Source organism: Scyliorhinus canicula, chromosome 5 (genome assembly GCF_902713615.1).
Source record: "Scyliorhinus canicula chromosome 5, sScyCan1.1, whole genome shotgun sequence".
Lineage (NCBI taxonomy): Eukaryota > Metazoa > Chordata > Chondrichthyes > Carcharhiniformes > Scyliorhinidae > Scyliorhinus > Scyliorhinus canicula.
The window spans coordinates 164,429,375-164,451,743 of record NC_052150.1 but is presented as its reverse complement, the minus strand read 5'-3'; the positions used below and the strand labels follow the sequence as shown (position 1 = coordinate 164,451,743).

The 22,369-nt window shown below is 41.6% G+C and overlaps 1 protein-coding gene across 1 annotated transcript in view; it reads right to left on the bottom strand.

The window, feature by feature from the left end:
- itga8 (integrin, alpha 8) overlaps positions 1–22,369 on the bottom strand; it is a 253,980-nt gene that overhangs the window by 120,699 nt on the left and 110,912 nt on the right. The window contains exons 15-18 of the mRNA XM_038797951.1: positions 22,208–22,315; positions 8,620–8,675; positions 8,051–8,205; positions 4,695–4,826 (exon numbers count right to left, since the gene is read on the bottom strand). Of these exons, the coding sequence (XP_038653879.1) occupies positions 4,695–4,826; positions 8,051–8,205; positions 8,620–8,675; positions 22,208–22,315 (451 nt within the window). The remainder of the gene's footprint in view (positions 1–4,694; positions 4,827–8,050; positions 8,206–8,619; positions 8,676–22,207; positions 22,316–22,369) is intronic.

Below are 22,369 nucleotides of genomic sequence, written 5' to 3'. Positions count from 1 at the left end.
CCTCCCGACCGTTGACCTGGCCTACTAACTTTTACAACCCTTGCCTACAATACCACTGCACTTGCCTTCTCTTCTATCACCATGTTGTGACCTAGCAGAACAGGAATCATCACCCATGAAGTTCATGATTAACTCTGAGAAATCTGTCACAGCCTGACGAAATGCACATTTTTGTCTACAGAAAATTAGACCCCACATCTATTATAAGGACACTCACAAATAGTCCTTGCCAGTAACCTGTCAGAAATTATCTGGAATCATCACAAACAATCTTTTGCTACACTGAGAAGTTCCGGTGAACAGAGCTCCTTAATTTACAAAATGGGGCTATGTGTGACCTCGGCTGCACGTCCTCCGTTGAGGGTCCAAACGTGAGTTGCGTTTTATAGCCTTGTGCTTCTCGGTGCTGCGAGGCTGGGAAACATGTAGCTGAACGTGCTCTCTATGGGACTTTATCCTATTTCGTTATATCATGCCCACAATCTTTATTGTTTTGATCTATCTCTCATTCAGACACCTCAATTGATTCTGAATAACATTATGAAGCAGTTCATTCCATAGTTTCATGAACCATAGTGTCGCTCCTTATTTATCTTGCCAGTTTCCCATATTGTATCAGCTGCCTCAATTAACTTTCTCATCTTCAGAATATACAGTTCACGTTTACCCTGCCTGCCTTTATTGTTATATGGGTATCCTAGACAGCCAGTTGTTTACTTTCTTAAAGGCCAGTATATCCTCAGTAAAAATAGATTGTTCAGCACAAACATAATGGATGCGATCTAACCAAATTAGCTGCAGTGTCAAGGTTCTCAGACGCCACCAGTAGTGCCAGGGTGCCACCCTGCCAGACGGCAACCATCCGGGGGTCACCGGTCCCCTGGGTGATGCCCACAAGTGCCGTTTCATCTGGCCCATTTGTGGGGACGGACCAGCACTGGAGCATGCCCGAGATCTCCGAGGCAAAGCAGTTATACCGCAACACCTCGGGTAGATCAGGGGAACATGTATTAGAGTGAGACTAGCTGTCTCACTCTAATATGCAGATTTGCAAAATAGTGATCCCGCCCACAATGGGTGGCATTCAGATCTTGCGAGGCGCTTAAGTTGAAAAAATCATCTGCAGCCTCTGACACTGTCACACTGGTAAGGCAGAGCCTCATAAATCCACGCGCCATGTTTAAAGGGTGCCCAGATCAGCAGCTACAAAATAATTCCCCCCTCAAAGGAAATGGAACCTCCCCCCAACGTTCACAAGTGCAAACCCCCTCCCACAGATAAGGGAAATCCCCCCCTCCCCCCCCCCCCACACACACACGCACACAAAATGGCAGAGCATGTCCAACTCCCCTGGGGGCTCTACTTACCTTTGCACCCCTGCTGGGTTACCCTCGATTGCTTCATGTTTTAAAAATAACTGTTGTAAACCTCGCTGACTTGACGTTACGTTGAGCTGTATGAATATTCAGTGCGGGGGCAAGATATGGTGGGGAAGCCCTTTAATTATATTTTCAATTTATTACAATTTATTGAAATGAGGTTCCTGCCCAGAAACGTTGGAGTGGATTCTCCATTGCCCAACGCTGGTATCGGGATTCCCGATCGGGTGGAGAATTTTGGGTTGCCCGACAAACAGGATCGGCACCAGGCCATTCTCTGCTACCCCGCCACTGACTGGGAAGATGCAAATTCAGGGTTAGCGTGATTAATGGGCTGGAAGCCCAACTTGGCACTCTAGCAGCAGCAAAGGGGCACATGACCTATGGTCTGACCCCCCCCCCCCCATCCTTGATTCCCCCTTGAGGTCCACTGTGCCAGGCCTGGGTTTCACTTCAGGGTGTAGGTGCCATGATGTCAGGAGCAGTACACCATTGGCAAGAACGGGGGTGAGGACTGAAGAGAGTACCTGAAGGAGAGGCTGATGGGGGTGGAACTAGAGGGATCAGGTCACCCTCATGCGAGTGTGGTGTGTGGAGGGAGCCCTTTTATTCCCGTGGTCAGGGGTGGCTGCCCCTTCTTGTCGGGGGGGGGGGGGGGTGAGAGAGAGAGAGACAGGATTTGCATTGTGTGGGGTTGGGAGTGGGAAGGGGCCTGCTGCTCAAAATGGCGGCCTGATCCCGATGGAATCCAGCGAGCTCTCCACCATGCATACATTTGCATGGTTCAGGAGTGAGACTCACACCTGGACGCTGCTCCTAGCAGCGGCGAAGACCAGTCCTGATTCTCCGCTGGGGGGAGCGCTTAATCTCCAGAATGGATAATAATCAAGGCCATTACATCGCCGGCAAGGGGCATAGAAAATTGGAAAAATTAGAATCTTGTTTTCTGATTCTCGTGAGATTTTGCACGCGTGTTGCCATTTGCACTCACAGCAAACGCAGTGCAAAATCAACCCTAATATATTAAATTAAATACTGACCAGCTCAGTATCCCCTTCCTGTTATATTCTGCATGTTTTGCAGTGAAGCTGAATAAATCTGCTTTATGCAATGTGAGGAAGTATCAAACTCATACCATCAATGCAATGTGACTACATTGTTTCCAAACCTACTCTCTTAAGTTCCACTCTGATTAAATTGTGCTGCACATAAAGCTGGGTTGGAACTGTACCACACTTTCTTACTAATAATAGTACATGTATAAGGCTAATTTAAAGGGATAACCCTTTTGTTGAAAGGAATTTCATTTAAAATCATTTTGGCATTTGTTGCTGCCATAACCAAATGAACATGTCAACATCCAGGTTAGATTGGATGCCACCTCAATAATTAACAAAATTGAGACAAGACAAAGTGGATTCCTTTGCGCAGCAAATGATTAAGCAGTGAAAAATCAAATTGACAGAAATCTATCTAAAATTTTGTTCGCACTCAAATTTCAAGCGGGCAAGAATTTGATTAAAACACCTCAAGGATTTCCCAGCCCCTTTGAAGTCAGCCTGCATGAAGCCAAAGTTAATTAGGTGATTAAGGAAGGAACATGAGAGTTCCACTAAGTACCTACAATTCCTCTTGAAACAGCTAATCAAGGCTACAGAATATAGCCACCGGCTCTGAAAATACTCTGGGACAAAATGAAAATATGATCAAAAACTCCTCCAGTACGTAAGTGTTACATGGGATGAGGGAGTAGAGGTAATACTCTTCTATCTCATAATAAAACAATGTGTAAGGATGTAAAGGTTTGTCACCGCCTGACCTTTCTGCACAGGTCACCACAATAACACAATTTCTTGAAATGTGATATCTGAAGAGTACATTAGAGGGCATGTGGTGTCAGCAATATGTTTTGCATAGGTTTACTACACTTATTGAAAACACATGCAGAATAATATATTGTAAGCTTTCAGTGAAGTAAATGAAGCTATCTTTAGACTACATTAATTTTACAGGGAAAAGTTAAAGGTGCAAAACAAACTTCTGCAAATCTCTTGATGCCCATTTCTTTTGGCAGAGATTTTGCGCTTGTAAATTCAGAACTTGCCAACTGGTGGAGGGGAACTATCGGCTTATGTGGATGCCACTTCAAAGGGAAGGTTCTGTGTGTAATGAAAACTGGGATTGTAAAGTAGGAACGCTGCCTAATTCAATAGATGTCCTTGTCCCTTCTGGCAACACCCTGAATACAAGGATGTCTGACTCCATGTGCAGTTAAACCAAAGACGCGACACAAGGTTAAGAAACAATAAATATGAAAGTTCTGAATCGTGTTCCAACAAAGGCAAATTAATTGTGTATAACTTGCATTCACAGCTATTACTTAGGATTCCCTCTGTTAATTGAACCACGCTATAGCCTATCATTATTCCATAGCCAACACTGCCTGGGGATTCGCTACAGCGCCGACTTCACAAACAATAAGCCTGTGGAAACATTTCCTGAACGCAGAATTCTAGTAGAACACTTCATCTATTATTTACTTGGAAGCAAAGCATCATAAATTGGTATATAGGTGGTATTCACAAATCTCTGCGGAGTCACAAATTGCAGATTCCAGGAAGTGGAATTAGAGGGGCCTCTGCCTCTTGATAATTATCTACAGACGGTACAAAAAAAGCACTTATTGACCTACGATACAATGTACATATAGGTATCAAACATTACCTAAACTGTCACTCAGATTGGAATTAATTAACCAATGTGGATTATTACGAATGAAGTTTAGCTAATCAACTAATTTTAAAATCATCATCAAAAGCACCTATTTGTCTTGGCAAAATAATGAATATAATTCTTCCAGATGTACATGATTAGTGATGCAATGCCATCATGCCACCAATTACAACTGTTAAATACAATGATATATTTTTTTAAGTGAGAATGGGGTTGCCAGCAGGAACCAGGTTAATTAGTGGAGGAAATGAGGCTGCATATTTCTTATTCCATGCAATTATGTAATTGAGTTTAAACAATATGTGTTGATAATTCCAAATTTCAGCTTTGTTCAAATGACTTATATCGAGATGTTCCACATTTCATTTTCACTTCCATTCTTCCTGAAGACCATAGCATTTTATAGTAATTAGCCTTCAATAAGATGTTCAAAGTGCTTAACAAGTTATTTTCTTAACTTCTTTCTTTCTATTTATTTTAAGACTTTAGATTAATGACAATAGTAGACAAAAAGTGATTACTTCCAGAAATAGGGGGCACAATGTATCTCACATTTAACTAAATAATAGACATTTTTCTTACCTGTTTCTGAAGAAATGTTTCGCTGTAATAGTTGATTATTGGTTTAAGATCCCCTGAAGAGTATGAATCATCCAAACTATAATTCAAACTAACACTAATTGGTGTTAATTTATCTCGAAACTCCTTTTCATCCTAGAATAGAATTTGAAACTTTGAAATAAACATAAATTCTTACCGAAATGGGTAACAACTATTCTTCTTTCTATATAGCTGGATGTAATGTAAACATTAAACGCATTTCAAACTGGTCCTTGCAATGATGATAGCAACTTTCACGTCGCCCAAGTATTGGAAAATGATCATCGCCAACAGGAGAGAATCTAATCACCCCCCCCCCCCTTGATGTTCAACATTTTGTGGGAGGAGTAGTGATGGTGGCGGAGTGATAATGTCACTGGACGAGTTCTGCAGAAGCTCAGGCTAATGATCTGGAGACATAGGTACAAATTTCACCACAGCAGCTAGTGAAATTTAAAATTCAATAAAAAAATAGAAACTATAAACTAATCTTAGTAACAGTGACCAATAAACCATTGTTTATTGTCTATCAACTCATCGGGTTCACTAATGTCCTTCAGAGAAGGAAATCTGCCATCCTTACCCTCCAAGTGACTCCAGTTGTGGTTGATTCTTAAATGCCCTCTGAAATGGACGAGTGAGATACTTGGTTGTATCGAACTGCTACAAATCCTAAAAGGAGTGAACTCTCACCCTAACATCACTGGGAATGTACCTACAGCAGCAGGACTGCAGCAGATCATGAAGGCAGCTCACTGTCAACTTCAAAAGGGCAATTAGGAATTAGTAACAAATGCTGACCTAGACAGTGATGCCCTCATCCTGTAAATTATCTTAAACAAAGCAACATTCACATCACTGAATATTTAATCATCAAAATTCTAGATCATGGAATTTACAGTGCAGAAGGAGGCCATTCGGCCAATCAATCTGCGCCGGCTCTTGGAAAGAGCACCCTATTTAAGCCCATGCCCCCATCCTATCCCTGCAACCCAGTAACCCCACCTAACCTTTTTGGACACTAAGGGCAATTTATCATGGCCAATCCACCTAACCTGCACATCTTTGGACTGTGGGATGAAACTGGAGCACCCGGAGGAATCCCACACAGACACGGGGAGAATGTGCAGACTCCGCACAAACAGTGACCCAAGCCTGAGGCAACGGGAGGTGTAGACAGAATCAATGTGTGGGTGGCTTGTGTGATGCATTGGGCTGAGTTCACCACACTCTGCAGTTTCTTGTGATCTTGGGCCGAGCAATTTCCATACAAAACTGTGATGAAGCCGGATAGGATGCTCTCTATGGCACATGTTTGTTCCTTGTTTGAGTTTTTAAAAAGCCCCACGGGACTATTAATGCATACTACATAATGGACTGTTTCAAATATTAATTATACCCTTTTGCACAAGCTACTACAGCTTCCTTATGAAAGAGGAGCCTCTGCGTGCAACAACTGTCTGCCACATGAGGTACAATAACTAATGTCTCCGGATGAAGGTGTGCATGTTCTGAAATCACCCTGAAGGTCCACCTCTTTTACTTCCAAATACATCATAGTTGCCACAAGAAAACCCATTGATGCCAAAATCCATTATGTGTTGGAAAAGGAAGGATTTTCACAAGAAAAACACTTATGAGAGTCTAAGTAAGAAGTCTTACAACACCAGGTTGAAGTCCAACAGGATTGTTACAAACACTAGCTTTAGGAGCACTGCTCCTTCCTCAGGTGAGTCTAAGTCTCAGAGTCTAAGTGCCAACCAAAAACAACGGAAATGTTCTTAGAAAATGACTGAAAAATGAAAGATTTAGATTACTTTTGTTGATTCCTTATCAAGTCTGGACACCTAGTTTAAATTCTTCAGGTGTCCTTTTTGCTTGAACAATGGAAAAAAATAACTCGCAGGATGGAGATTTCCCTGAAAAGGTATTTAAAAGCAGCTGCCTATTAGAACTGGTCCGACATCCTGAAAAATATGCAAGAGTAAAAGGGGTAAAATCCCAGATGGACAAATCCTCTCCTTATTCCCATGCCGGAACGGTTAATTAATGACACAAAATAAGCAGCTAACAGGAGATAACGCAAGCCTTGCTTTTATTTTTAATATGTAAACTACAGAAGTAATTCAAGTCCACAGTTTCTCGTTGTCTCAGTCCTGCCTCCCTTTTTCACCTCAAATCACCTTGTAAGTGGTAACTTACTCCTCATTAGTGTTCATAAATAATTGATAACTCTTCCATATTGCTGAAAGCACTTCCAGAATGCACCATTGTTGGTGCAAAACCCTGTAGTATATATTGCATTCATCAGTAATCTGCATGTATTTGTTGTGTCCATTGCAGCCTTGCCTATAATTCAGCCAATATTTCCTAGCCATGGACTATTATTGTGTAATCAAATCCTGATTTCCAGTATAACTGCTATGAGCAGTTATATTTCTGGTAAATTATGGTCTACATAGCCCCATTAATGTACATAGTTTTGCTTCATTTGTGATTGAGCTGTTTGATATTTTACTCCAAAGCATGCTCACTTATCCCTTGGCAGCTCCAAGCTCAGTTTATTTATGCCCTTATACCTCACAAACAAAAGACAGATTTTTTTTTTGTCTTTGACAGTGTCAGAATGAAATATTTTCAAACTCATGTTTCTTTAGACTTGTCCGCTCTCTGGGCCCCAATTACCAAAGGAGGACACAGTGACGTAGAATTTGCCTGACAACTGTGCAATAGCAGAGTAGTTGATCTCTTTGGATGGCAGATATTGTGCTGAAGCATAAGACAAAACACAATTAATTCTCTGACTTAGGGTACATGTAAAGATTTCCATAAATTATCTTTGCTTCACTACCCATCAGCAAGAACTGCCACAACAGATTTCTCCCATCGGCAGCTGTGCCATAGAATGACCATCTTCAGTCTCCACTCTATAACTCCAACACAACAAATGGTTCCAGTACCACTGGGTATAAAAGTAGGAAACTCACTTGGGGTTACTGCATCTCAAGTGACGACAGCTAAGTGACTATTTCTGGAAGTGCACAATGTGTGAGCACTTGACAGGATCGGGCTTGCCTGGAATGCCTTCCTCAATTTTACAAAAAAATTGACATTGGCCAAGATGTACACATGTATGATGCTCACTGGGATGAGGTATGAGACAGTAACTAAGGCCATGTGATCATACCACCACTATCCCCTTACCCCAGCAAGTAGTCAACATCTTTTGAATTTAAAACAGCAATTAAAAAACCTTTGACTTTCGAGTGGCTTGTGTTCCTTATCACACTGCCCACAAAAAATATTTCTGTTTGGACATTTACTGAGCATGTACTTACTGTAAGGTAAACAATGAATTCCTGGTACTTGGAACGTTCCAATTTTCCAATGACTAATTGGAATGTGTGTTGTGGTCGATGATAATTAAGGAATAGCGTTCTCTCAATTCCTCCTTTCTGCTTCAGTCTGTCTAGCTGAAGGCTAGCATTCAGAACTAAGGAAATGAGAAATGTGAATTTTGTAAGGCAGCATCACAAACCACACAAAGAATATTATGCTTTTATTATTCTTGTGTTTCAAGTCCATACAACTATCCTCAACTGCAAGGGATAGGAGATAGCAGATAATTCAGAAGAATTCAGATGAAAGACAAGCCAAGCTGTATTCACAAACTATGAAAATATAGGTTTTAGCCTTCTGTTGTAAAGCACAGTTTAAAATCTTTGTATCAAAATGATTTTCATATTTCTTTACCGTAGTAAAGAACTTTATGCAAATAATAAAGCAGTGCACTGGCAGAGGTATTTTTAACTATCAATTTACCTTGCCTTAGACTGATAGCAACTTACACTTCAATTGTAATCAGATTTCTGTCTGTTAGTGAACTGTGTATTTATGTAATGCTCACCTACTGTACCTGGAATACCATGGCCTGACACATTTGCAGAAACTCTCACAGTGAAACTGTAAATAAAAAACGGAGAATAAAGATTAGTGTTCCGCTTTTCCACAAGTTTGCAACCCTCACTGTAGGAACTCCAATGTTTGTAATTAGACTGCGTACATTCCATCAGTTTGGTCAGAATATTCTGAGGAGATACAGACTTACAACTAATGAAACCTCCAGGAGGCTGAACATATCAGCATGAATTTTACAGTAGAAATAATGGCAGGGCTATCAGCGCTCAACATGATCAAGGGATAAATTAGGCAGCAATTTCCAGTGCCGCACATGTGCAGTTAACTGTGGAAATCATGAAAAGTTTCCAGAAGCTTTGCTATAACAGTATCTTGCTGAGAGACATGCCATTCAAACACATCTGGAAGTGGTGAATTTGTAGTATTGACAGGATAGATTTGCTTTAAACATACTAGAAAAACCTAAGGCGCTTGTCCATTGAAGTGTGAGTGATTTTTTAAGTGTGATAAGTTTTAATTACTTCCAAACAACTGGCATAGAAAATAATTTTTAAAAGTGTGGAATCCCATTCCTTCAGATTTCAATTATTTGAGATATAATTTTTTTCAGTTTTATCTTTCTGTTTCTTTCAACTCTCTCAACCTCATCTTTTATTTTTCTTTATTTTGTATTCTATGCATGTTTTGGCATTGGATTAAATATTCTAATTTACATTTCCTAGTTTACATACAGCCATTCCAGAAGGAACTAGGGCTGAGTGGGGTAGGGGTGTGAAAAGTGCTGTTTACATTTGTGTCCAGAAAATCCTGAGAATGTGTTTCTTTCAGGTTCTGCCAGGTGTAAAAGCTTAAGCTGATTAGTATTTTTCAATATTTCCAAATTACAGCCAGCCACATTGAGAAGCTGGCTATCAGGTGGTTGGGCCTTGGTTATTTGACCGCAACTATAAAGTGAAGTGGAGAGGATTGGAGAGGTGGAAGGAATGGAATGGGGAGAGATTGGAGATTAGTAGTAGGAAACTTTGCAGGCTTCTTTCAGGGGAGAGTCCGGGTAGGTCAAAGTGTGGGGTTGGGATGATGAGGTTGGAGTGGTCGGAGGCAGAGTTTGAAGGGGTAGAGATCGGGGGCGGAATTCTCCGACCCCCCGCAGGGTCGGGGAATCGCCCGGGGCCGGCGTAAATCCCGCCCCCGCCGTGGCCAGAATTCTCCGCCACCTGGGAATCGGCGGGAGTGGGAATCACGCCCCGCCAATCGGCGTGCCCCCCCGCACCGATCGGCAGGCCCCCCGCGGCGATTCTCCGGCCCGCGATGGGCCGAAGTCCCGCCGCTGACAGGCCACTTCCGCCGGCGGGAATTGGAGCACCTCTGGTGCCGGCGGGATTGGTAGCGCGAGCGGACCTCCGGGGCGATCGGACCCGGGGGGTGCCCCCTCGGTGGCCTGGCCCGCGATCGGAGCCCACCGATCAGCGGGCGGGCCAATGCCGTGGGGGCACTCTTTTTCTTCCGCCGCCGCTTTGGCCTCTACCATGGCGGAGGCGGAAGAGACCCCCCCTACTGTGCATGCGGCGGTGGTGACGTCAGCAGCCGCTGCCGCACCGTCACATGCGCGAACCGGCGAAGGCCTTTCAGCCAGCCCCGACGCCGGGCGGCGGGCGTCAAATGCCCTTGGCGCCGGTTTTGGCGCCAGTAGGTATGGCGCCAACCACTCCGGCGTGGGCCTAGCCCCTAAGCGTGCGGAGAATTCCGCACCTTTGGGGAGGCCCAATGCCGGAGTAGATGGCGCCACTCCGCTACGCCAGGACCCCCCCACCCCGCCGGGTAGGGGAGAATCCCAGCCCAGAAGTGGTAGCGAGATATCAGAAGGGTGGGAAGGAGAGATCGGATGGGGTAATAAAGTAATTGATCATACTTTAGATAAAGGATGACTCTGGAGCCAACCTTGTCCTTAACATAGGTTTATTCAAAAGCCACAGAGCCCAGCCGCAGACACCCCATACACCGGTGTAAACCAGTTCTTATATACTGAAGAATAATTCCCTAATCATTCCCCAAATATTAATAGCTGCTCTTACTTACAAACTAAAGCATGCACGAGTGATAATTTACCAAAACTCACCAGACTCTGGGGTGGTCCCGGCGGATTGGAAATTAGCAAACGTGACGCCACTGTTTAAAAAAGGAGGTAGGCATAAAGCGGGTAATTATAGGCCAGTGAGCTTGACTTCGGTAGTAGGGAAGATGCTGGAATCTATCATCAAGGAAGAAATAGCCAGGCATCTGGATGGAAATTGTCCCATTGGGGAGACGCTGCATGGGTTCATAAAGGGCAGGTTGTGCCTAACTAATTTAGTGGAATTTTTTGAGGACATTACCAATGCGGTAGATAACGGGGGGCCAATAGATGTGGTATATCTGGATTTCCAGAAAGCTTTTGACAAGGTGCCACACAAAAGGTTGCTGCTTAAGATAAATATGCATGGCATGAAGGGTAAAGTAGTAGCATAGATAGAGGATTGGTTAATTAATAGAAAACAAAGAGTGTGGATTAATGGGTGTTTCTCTGGTTGGCACTCAGTAGCTAGTGGTGACCCTCAGGAATCAATGTTGGGCCCACAATTCTTCATAATTTACATAGATGATTTGGAGTTGGGACCAAGAGCAATGTGTCCAAGGTTGCAGACGACACTAAGATGAGTGGTAAAGCGAAAAGTGCAGAGGATACTGGAAGTCTGCAGAGGGATTTGGATAGGATAAGTGAATGGGCTCGGGTCTGTCAGATGGAATACAATGTTGACAAATGTGAGGTTATCCATTTTGGTAGGAATAACAGCAAAAGGGATTATTATTTAAATGATAAAATATTAAAATATGCTGCTGTGCAGAGAGACCTGGGTGTGCTAGTGCGTGAGTCGCAAAACGTTGGTTTACAGGTGCAACAGGTGATTAAGAAGGCAAATGGAGTTTTATGCTTCATTGCTAGAGGGATGGAATTTAAGACTAGGGAGGTTATGCTGCAATTGTATAAGGTGTTCATGAGGCCACACCTGGAGTATTGTGTTCAGTTTTGGTCTCCTTACCTGAGAAAGGATGTACGGGCACTGGAGGGTGTACAGAGGAGATTCACTAAATTAATCCCAGAGTTGAGGGGGTTGGATTACGAGGAAAGGTTGAGTAGACTGGGACTGTGCTCGTTTGAATTTAGAAGGATGTGGGGGGGGGGGGGGGGATCTTATAGAAACATTTAAAATTATGAAGGGAATAGATAGGATAGATGCAGGCAGGTTGTTTCCACTGGCAGGTGAAAGCAGAACTAGGGGGCATAGCCTCAAAATAAGGGAAAGTAGATTTAGGACTGGGTTTATGAGTAACTTCTTCACCCAAAGGGATGTGAATCTATGGAATTCCTTGCCCAGTGAAGCAGTTGAGGCTCTTTCATTAAATGTTTTTAAGATAAAGATAGATAGTTTTTTGAAGAATAAAGGGATTAAGGGTTATGGTGTTCAGGCCGGAAAGTGGAGCTGAGTCCACAAAAGATCATTGAATGGCGGAGCAGGCTCGAGGGGCCAGATGGCCTACTCTTGCCCCTAGTTCTTATGTTCTTATGTTCACAATAACAGGATTCTAACATTGACAGGGGCAGGAGAAGAGATTTGAAGGGTGGGCAGGGAGAGATCTCAAGGGGCTGCGGAAATTGGAAAGGTCAATGGGAGAATGATCAGAAGGGTTTGAGAGTAGAAGTGGAAGGGTTGACAGGTGTGAAGGTCAGCATGTTCAAGAGGGAGATCAGAAGGGTCAAGAAGAGAACAAGAACGGTTGAGGAACTAGATCAGTAGGGTCGCGTGAAGATTGGGAAATGCAACTTAAGAGCTCAAATGAGGGAGGGATGGAAAAGACTTGGGGGGACTGGAGATTGTAAAAGTCAGTTTGATTATCTATTCTTGTTATCCAGACTGAAATTGGAAGATCACATTGTGGAGAATTGTAAGGGTACTTCACAGTTTCAATTTTTCCCAGTTAGCTTTGACTTAGCAGTCATTGCTGTTTGAAGAAATAGCCATTTAAATAGATAAAGGAAAGACAGTAGATCTGGGGCTTGATTCTCCGGCCTCCCAGCCGTGTGTTTCCTGGCAGCGGGAGGTGGCATGCGTTTTCTAGTGGTGGGGTTCTCAGCTTCTGCCCCAGTTGGTGGCACGGTAGCACAGTGTGTAGCACTGTTCCTTCAAAGCACCAGGGTTCCATGTTCGATTCCCGGCTTGGGTCACTGTCTGTGCAGAGTCTGCACATTCTCCCCGTGTCTGCGTGGGTTTCCTCCGGGTGCTCCGGTTTCCTCCCACAGTTCAAAGACATGCTGTTAGGTAACTTGGACATTCTGAATTCTCCCTCGGTGTACCCAAACAGGCACCGGAATGTGGCGACTAGGGGCTTTTTACAGTTACTTCATTGCAGTGTTAATGTAAGATTACTTGTGACAATAAGGATTATTATTATTATTATTATAGAGTTCTGGGGCGGGATTCTCCGACACTCCCGCCGGGTCGGAGAATCGCCGGGGGTGCGGCGTAAATCCCGTCCCCTCCGGCTGCCGAATTCTCTGGCACCAGGGATTTGGCGAGGGCGGGAATCGCACCGTGCCGGCCGCTAGCAGCAGCCCCTCCCGGCGATTCTCCGGCTCGCAATGGGCCGAATGGCTGCCCGTTTTTTGACGGTCCCGCCGGCATAAATTAGAGCAGGTCCTTATCGGCGTGACCTGGCGGCGCGAGCGACCTCCGGGGTTCTCGGGGGGGCGCGGGGCGATCTGGCCCCGGGAGGTGCCCCCACGGTGGCCTGGCCCGCGATAGCGGCCCACCGATCCGCGGGCGTGCCTGTGCCATGGGGGCACTCTATTTTTCTGCACCGGCGGCTGTAGCGGTCCGCCATTGCCGGTGGGGAGACAAAGCCCTCTGCACATGCGCTGGGATGTCGCAAGCACATGCTGGCACTCCCACGCATGTGCCAACTCGCGCCGGACGGCGGAGATGCTTCGGCGCCGGTTGGCGTGGTGCCAAGCACCTTACCTGCCGGCCGGCGCGGCACAGACCACTCCGGGGCCAGCCTAGCCCCTGAAGGTGCGGAGGATTACGGCAGAATCCCGCCCTGGAATTCCTATTGAAACCACCCGGTGCTGCCGGGAAACATCTGGGCGGGGGTGCACTGCCAGTGGAACAGGGATTCCTGCTGCCAACAAACTGCAGAAGAATTCCGGCATGATGTAGGTAGATTTTCAGTAGGTGTTTATTGAGGTGCCATGCTAGAAAACGTCAGGACGAACAGTAAATGGAGCAGCATAGTTAGAGAAATCTGTAATTTCCTTCAAGAGTATGTCCAGGTAGATGAAGCCAGAAATAGACCAACAACATTTTGGGTTCATCAAATAGATGCACAGAATGGAAGATCAAAAAGGTAGTTGCAAATTTATATAAAACATTATTGAATCCACTATTAAAATCCTGAGATCCATTATAGAATGGAGACTAAGGGCACGATCCATTGGCCATGTTGCACCTGAAAAGCAGCTCGCCGTGGTGCAGGGTGGCTGATAAAGCTGGGAGGCCCCGCTCCCGGAATATACCCAGCTCACAACACCTTACGAGATCCAATGCGATCTCGTGAAACATTGTGAAATCTCGTCCATTGTGGGTGGAATCATTATTTGGCAATTCTGCATTTAGAGCGCGACAGTTAGTCTCACTCTAATGTGCAGATTTCCGAGGTAACCGAGGCTTTGGGATTCATCCCGTTCGTCTCGGAGACCTTGGGTGAGCGCTGTTCAGCATTGGTCCCCACAAACAGGGACCAGATGGAATGGCACTCGTGAGGGTCTCCCTGGGGAGCGGAGGCTCCCAGCTGCATGCCCTTTGGGAAAGTTAACTGGCAGTGCCACCTGGGTGCTAATCAGGCACTGTCAAGATGCCCAGGTGGAACTGTCAGCTGGAAGGGATACTGTCAAGGTGCCAGGCTGGTGCTGCCAAGGTGCCAAGCTGGCATTTTTACATGTGCGCAATTGGGCCAGGGTACTCTACATGGGTGTTGGGGGTGGGGCATCCTCCCATAGTGCATTGAGGCTGGGGAGGTTGGGGGTTGCTTTAGCGGTCTCGGAGATCGGCACGTTACACTGGGGAGACCCGGCAAGTGGAACTCCCCATTGTACAAAACAGGGCTATGTGTGGCCTCAACCGCGCATTCACTGCTGAGGCCCCTTATACAATGCCAGTCGTGTTGCATAACCATGTGTTTCTAGCTGCTGTGAGCACTGGTTATCAAGCGGCTAAACAAGCTCACTACGGGACTTTGTTCTCAATTAGTTGAATAGAGCTCTAAAACAATGAAGCATGTAAGTTCTCTGTGGTGTCAAGGACAGAAACTGTAGTTATGTGGAGATATTTGAGATATTAAAATTGTTACTAAGAAAATGGAGAGTGGTTAAGAGATTTTTTTGACACAGATATTTTAAATAGAATGTTCAGACACAGCAATGTAACTCAGAAGGGAAAAGGGAGATGTGTTTCTGAAGCAGATAATGAAACAGGATGACATAGAGAAAGAAAGCTGGATAGTGGGATTAGGAATGGATTACTCAAGGAAACAGCCAGCACAGACACAGTGGTAAAATGTTCCCCTTCTGTGCTTTAAGGTTGTACAGTTAAAAATAAAAGTATAGAGGCAGCAGTCATGTGGCATACTTTCAACTTCCATCTTAATGTATTTTTAAAAAGTTTTAATTTGTGTTGGTCCTTCCATGTAACACATCATTCGCAAACATGTGACAGGCAACTCTTCAAGATCTTACAAAGTTTCCAGTGCTTTTAATAACAGCGGGTCCAAACAAAACACCAGGTTGGACTATTTTTCCTAGATGTTAATAAAAGGCAGCACCTGATTTCCATTTGTTTTCCCAGCCCTTGGCAACCAGATCAAAAGTAGCAATTCACAGCACGGGGAATTATAAATGTAAACTCGCACCTTTGTGACATAACGCATTATTCAGATTTTGAATTATTGTGTGTGCTGCAGCTGTGTTATTGCTTACTGGGTGCATGGTTTAATATCAGCCACGTAAGATGACCATATCTGTTCTACTGTCATGGTGCAACAGACTGCAATGCATAGAAAGGAAAAAGCTGACCGAATATAAATCATGAAAATTGCCCAATAGAGTGTTTGTGGATTTATATGCGATCAGGGAAACTGAATTGTTTCCAACAAATGTCTTTTAAAAAAAGGCAAATGATGGATGATGAATTTGGATGGAGGTAACTCCAAGTGTAGGCCCATCACACAGGGTGGAATTAAGGGAAGGATTTTGAAGGATCGAAAGTGCACACTTCATTGATTCCCATGCAAAGAACAGGGTGTCAGGATGTACTGCCAGAATAATTAAATATAAAAGGAGAAATACTTTTCTTTCTATATGCAAAGCCGCATCACGAACAGTGTGCCCTGATTAAGTCCCCCTTCATGATGGGTTTGTAAAAGGTTCAAAACAGGGTCACCAGATTTGACTCCTCAGTTACCAAAACAGGCTAAAAGAGCTGGGGCATTTACTTCGGGAAAACATGGACTTTGTGAAGATTTAATTGATGTAATTAAAATAAAGAAGGGAATAGACTTGGTCCAAACGGGTTGGCTATTCAAGCCAGGAAGATTATGGAGGATCAGAGGACTTAAGTATATGCTATGGGACCATAAACCTAATTCAAAGACTATGAGGTACTTCTTTCCACACAAATTCATCTACCTCTGCAAGCATTTGCATTGAGAAGGCATCTGCTGCAAACACTCAAATACAGTATGGAAAAGTTAATAAGAATGGTCATATATATCTGTGTATAGAAAGAGCTGTTGTATCACTCAGTCCAAGTGGTCTCCTGGGACATGTTTAATCACCTTCAAGGATCACAGAGGAATTTCACAAAGATTACTTTCTCCAAAATTAGCTAAAGGCTTTACTTCGGTATTTTCCCACTCAGGGAAGGGGTGGGGGGGGGGAATGAGTGGGGGAGGGGTGGCAATATGCATATGTTTACAGCGTACCAGGATAGGGGTGACTCAATTGATTAGCCAGTCTTTTTCAGTTCTTTTTTCAGAAGGTTGATTGTTCATAGTGTGAAATATAAGTTCTCTGTTACAGATAATTTCTACAAACGACCAATCCACCCAGATTCATTCCAACTGACGAATATCCTGCCACTTCAAACCTAACTTCCCAAGTTTGGCAAAATCAGATAAGAATAATTCCCTGTGGTGTGGCCTTTAATCAGATGTACTCTGACCATTTTTTTGGTGTACAACATATAACTGAAATTCACCTCAGCTGGAACCCACACAGAGTCTACAATTGACTTGTGACCTTCATCAATCACTTCCCTTCAGAGGAAACTGTTTGTTACTTTCCATTTACAAAAGTTTAAAAGACGCTCGAGGGTCTGTTCACAGCATTTAGCTGGTTTCCCTTGAGGCAATTATGAGCGTTGACCCAATTCATTCACCCAGAAAGCAATCCAGAAAGATACAGGAAGATCAGAAGCAAGTAACATTTTACCTCACTGGTAGCACTGCATCAGATTAACTCTGAAATTAGTTAGAATTCAATTTCAATAGATAGGGCGGGATTTACCTACCAATCTGCCACATGTTTTTCGGCAACAGAGTGGCCCGCCAGTGGGATTTACCGACACCGCTGTTATCAACGGAACTTACCAGGGATCAGGGGTTATGGGGAAAAGGCAGGAGAATGGGGATGAGAAAATATCAGCCATGATTGAAAGGCGGAGCAGACTCGATGGGCCGAGTGGCCTAATTCTGCTCCTATGTATTATGGTCTTATGGTGATTGCACCCTTCAACACCGGGAATCCCGTGTGCTGCATGGGACCAGAATCTCCCGCCTGCGTGACAGCCGATAAGTAAGATGCAATTCAATTTCCAGTATGTGCTATCACCAAGATATAATTCAATTTCCAATATATACTATAACCAATGCACAACTCAATTTCCAATATATACCTAAAACAAGGTGTAATTCAATTTCCAATATATATACAATAACCAAGGCAAAATTCAATTTTCGATGTGTACATTAACCAAGACACAATTCAATTATCAATATATACTATAACCAGGATGTAATTCAATTTCCAATATGTGTGATAACCAAGGCACAATTAAATTATCAATGAATACTATCAGCAAGATATAATTCAATTTCCAATATACAATACAACAAAGGTGTGATTCAAATTCCAATGTAGACTATTAGCAAGTCACGATTCAATTTCCAATATTTACGATAAACAAGGAATAATTTAATTTCCAATATATACTATAACCATACTGTAATTCAAATTCCAATATATACAATAGCAAAGTCACAATTCAATTTCCAATATATACTATAACCAAGGTGGAATTCAATTTAGAATATATACTATAAGCAAGGAGTATTTCATTTCCCTATATGTACTATAACCAAGGCATAATTCAATTTCCAATATATACTATAACCAAGACACAATCAATCAATTTCCAATATATACTATAGCCAAGGCACAATCAATTTCCAATATATACTACAACCAAGGCACAATCAATTTCCAATATATACTATAGCCAAGGCACAATCAATCAATTTCCAATATATACTATAGCCAAGGCACAATCAATTTCCAATATATGCTATAATCAAGGCACAATCAATTTCCAATATATACTATAACCAAGGCACAATCAATTTCCAATATATACTATAGCCAAGGCACAATCAATCAATTTCCAATATATACTATAGCCAAGGCACAATCAACCAATTTCCAATATATACTATAGCCAAGGCACAATCAATTTCCAATAGATACTACAACCAAGGCACAATCAATTTCCAATATATACTATAGCTAAGGCACAATCAATTTCCAATATATACTATAGCCAAGGCACAATCAATCAATTTCCAATATACACTATAGCCAAGGCACAATCAATTTCCAATATATACTATAGCCAAGGCACAATCAATTTCCAATATATACTACAACCAAGGCACAATCAATTTCCAATATATACTATAGCCAAGGCACAATCAATTTCCAATATATACTATAGCCAAGGCACAATCAATCAATTTCCAATATATACTATAGCCAAGGCACAATCAATTTCCAATATGTACTATAACCAAGGCACAATCAATTTCCAATATATACTATAGCCAAGGCACAATCAATCAATTTCCAATATATACTATAGCCAAGGCACAATCAATCAATTTCCAATATATACTACAACCAAGGCACAATCAATTTCCAATATATACTATAGCCAAGGCACAATCAATCAATTTCCAATATATACTATAGCCAAGGCACAATCAATTTCCAATATGTACTATAACCAAGGCACAATCAATTTCCAATATATACTACAACCAAGGCGCAATCAATTTCCAATATATACTATAGCCAAGGCACAATCAATGAATTTCCAATATATACTATAACCAAGGCACAATCAATTTCCAATATATACTACAACCAAGGCGCAATCAATTTCCAATATATACTATAACCAAGGCACAATCAATCAATTTCCAATATATACTAAAGCCAAGGCACAATTCAAGTTCCAATATATACTATGACCAAGACACAATCCAATTTCCAATACATATTATAACCAGGGTGAAATTCAATCTCCAAGATATACCATAACCAAGGCACAATTTAATTTCCAATATATACTACAACCAAGGCACAATCAATTTCCAATATATACTATAGCCAAGGCACAATAAATCAATTTCCAATATATACTATAGCCAAGGCACAATCAATTTCCAATATGTACTATAACCAAGGCACAATCAATTTCCAATATATACTACAACCAAGGCACAATCAATGAATTTCCAATATATACTATAACCAAGGCACAATCAATTTCCAATATATACTACAACCAAGGCACAATCAATTTCCAATATATACTATAACCAAGGCACAATCAATCAATTTCCAATATATACTATAGCCAAGGCACAATCAATTTCCAATATATACTATAACCAAGGCACAATCAATCAATTTCCAATATATACTATAGCCAAGGCACAATCAATCAATTTCCAATATATACTATAGCCAAGGCACAATCAATCATTTCCAATATATACTATAGCCAAGGCACAATCAATCAATTTCCAATATATACTACAACCAAGGCACAATCAATTTCCAATATATACTATAGCCAAGGCATAATAAATCAATTTCCAATATATACTATAGCCAAGGCACAATCAATTTCCAATATATACTACAACCAAGGCACAATCAATGAATTTCCAATATATACTATAACCAAGGCACAATTAATTTCCAATATATACTACAACTAAGGCGCAATCAATCAATTTCCAATATATACTATAGCCAAGGCACAATTCAAGTTCCAATATATACTATGACCAAGACACAATCCAATTTCCAATACATATTATAACCAGGTTGAAATTCAATCTCCAAGGTATACCATAACCAAGGCACAATTTAATTTCCAATATATACTACAACCAAGACACAATCCAATTTCCAATACATATTATAACCAGGGTGTAATTCAATCTCCAAGATATACCATAACCAAGGCACAATTTAATTTCCAATATGTAGTATAACCAAGACATAATCCAATTTCCAATACATATTATAACCAGGGTGTAATTCAATCTCCAAGATATACCATAACCAAGGCACAATTCAATTTCCAATATAGTATAACCAAGGCACAATCTAATTCCCAATATATATTATAACCAATGTGCAAATCAATTTCCAACATACATTATAACCAAGGCACAATCCAATTTCCAATATATATTATATCCAATGTGCAAATCAATTTCCAATATACATTATAACCAAGGCAGAATTTAATTTCCAATATATACTTTTACAGAGGCGTAATTCATTTTCTTACATATACTTTAACCAAGGTGCAATTCAATTATCGATATATACTGTTACCAAGGCAAAATTCAATCATGAACATTAACTATAACCAAGGCATAATTCTATTTCCTATATATTCAATAAGCAAGGCGCATTTCTGCTTCCAATATATAGTATAACCAAGGCACAATTCAATTTCCAATATATACTATAACCAATGTGCAAATCAATTTCCAGTATATACTATAACCAAGGCACAATTCAATTTCCAATACATATTATAACCAGGGCGTAATTCAATCTCCAAGATATACCATAACCAAGGCACAATTCAATTTCCAAAATATGCTGTAACCAAGAGACAATTCAATTTCTAATATATATTATAACCAAGGCACAATTAAATTTCTAATATATTCTATAACCCAAGACACAATTAATTTCCAATATTTGCTATGATCAAGGCGTAAATCAATTAACCATATATTCTATAACCAATCCAAATTTGCCAAATGTGGTCCAAATTTAGGTGGCAGTTTTACTTGGCTCATGTTCAGTTTTATTTGGCACACGTTGTTAGGGCAGCTTCAGTAACCAAGTTATTTTTACAAACAGTGCATGCATTTTGGCACCAAGTTTAATCAGAAATGGTATGCACAATAAAATGGAATAAACAATAAATATTAGGATTGTGTAGATGGTCAACCTATTCTTTTTCAAACAGTGATCATGAGAATTGTTTTGACAATTAGTCTGTACATAATAACATTGTTAGTTTCAAATCAAACTCAGGGAAGGTTCTCCCCATCCCTGACTATATTTCATATTCTAAACCAGCAAAGCTCCACAAAGCAGTTCTCAGTACTTTTCACCAATTAATGTTTAGCTTAACTCTAAATCAGAGAAAGACACCATCACAACTACTTCTTCTAGCCTGGCATTCAATCAGCAAGAACTTATTTTTGCCTATTCCAAAACACCCAAAATACAGATCAATGTAATCTCTGCACAAAGCCCAGGGGCCCCAGAGATGCTGTAATTTATCTTAGAAGATCAGAAAGGCATTTACCATTGCACATTTTTTTACTAATCATTTTCACGTGTTCCACAGCACCCTACATCGAATGTATCGATTGTTATTATAAAATGGAATTGGGTAAGACCCTGTAAACAAAACAATTGCTTTCTGAAAATCATTCTTTCTATGCTTTACTGTCGATATTTTTCAATTTAATTTGCAATGTATGTTTTATTATTTGCTTTCAATATTCAGGTTTAATACAACAGAACTATATATATTTTACTGTACTGATCACCTATCACTTTCAGGTTCTCCAGTAGGTCACACTCAATGCTTTATTCCTTAGATATTTAACATTTCATTTCTGACCATAAACAAATTGATGCAGCCTTCAAACCTCAACACTACATAGAATGGCAAAATTCCCAGGTCAACTATCGATTGGTAGAGTTAAAAAAAGTTTGAAAAATGTTCAATAAAAATATATTTTTAAAAGTATCAAATGGTAGAGCAAATAATATGGAGTTCGAGTGGCTAGAGGGCAATATGGCTTTTCTGTCATGATCACTTCCTTACCATGACACCAAGGTCTCGGATCCCAGCAACTGGCAGCTTTTATTCTCTGGGTTTATGATTGAAGGATTCAGTTGGAGTTGCGCATCCACGGTCACAACGGCCCTGGCTCTGTGTGTGAAGAATAAAGATGTTCTAGTCTGTCAAAGGACACAATGAAGGGTT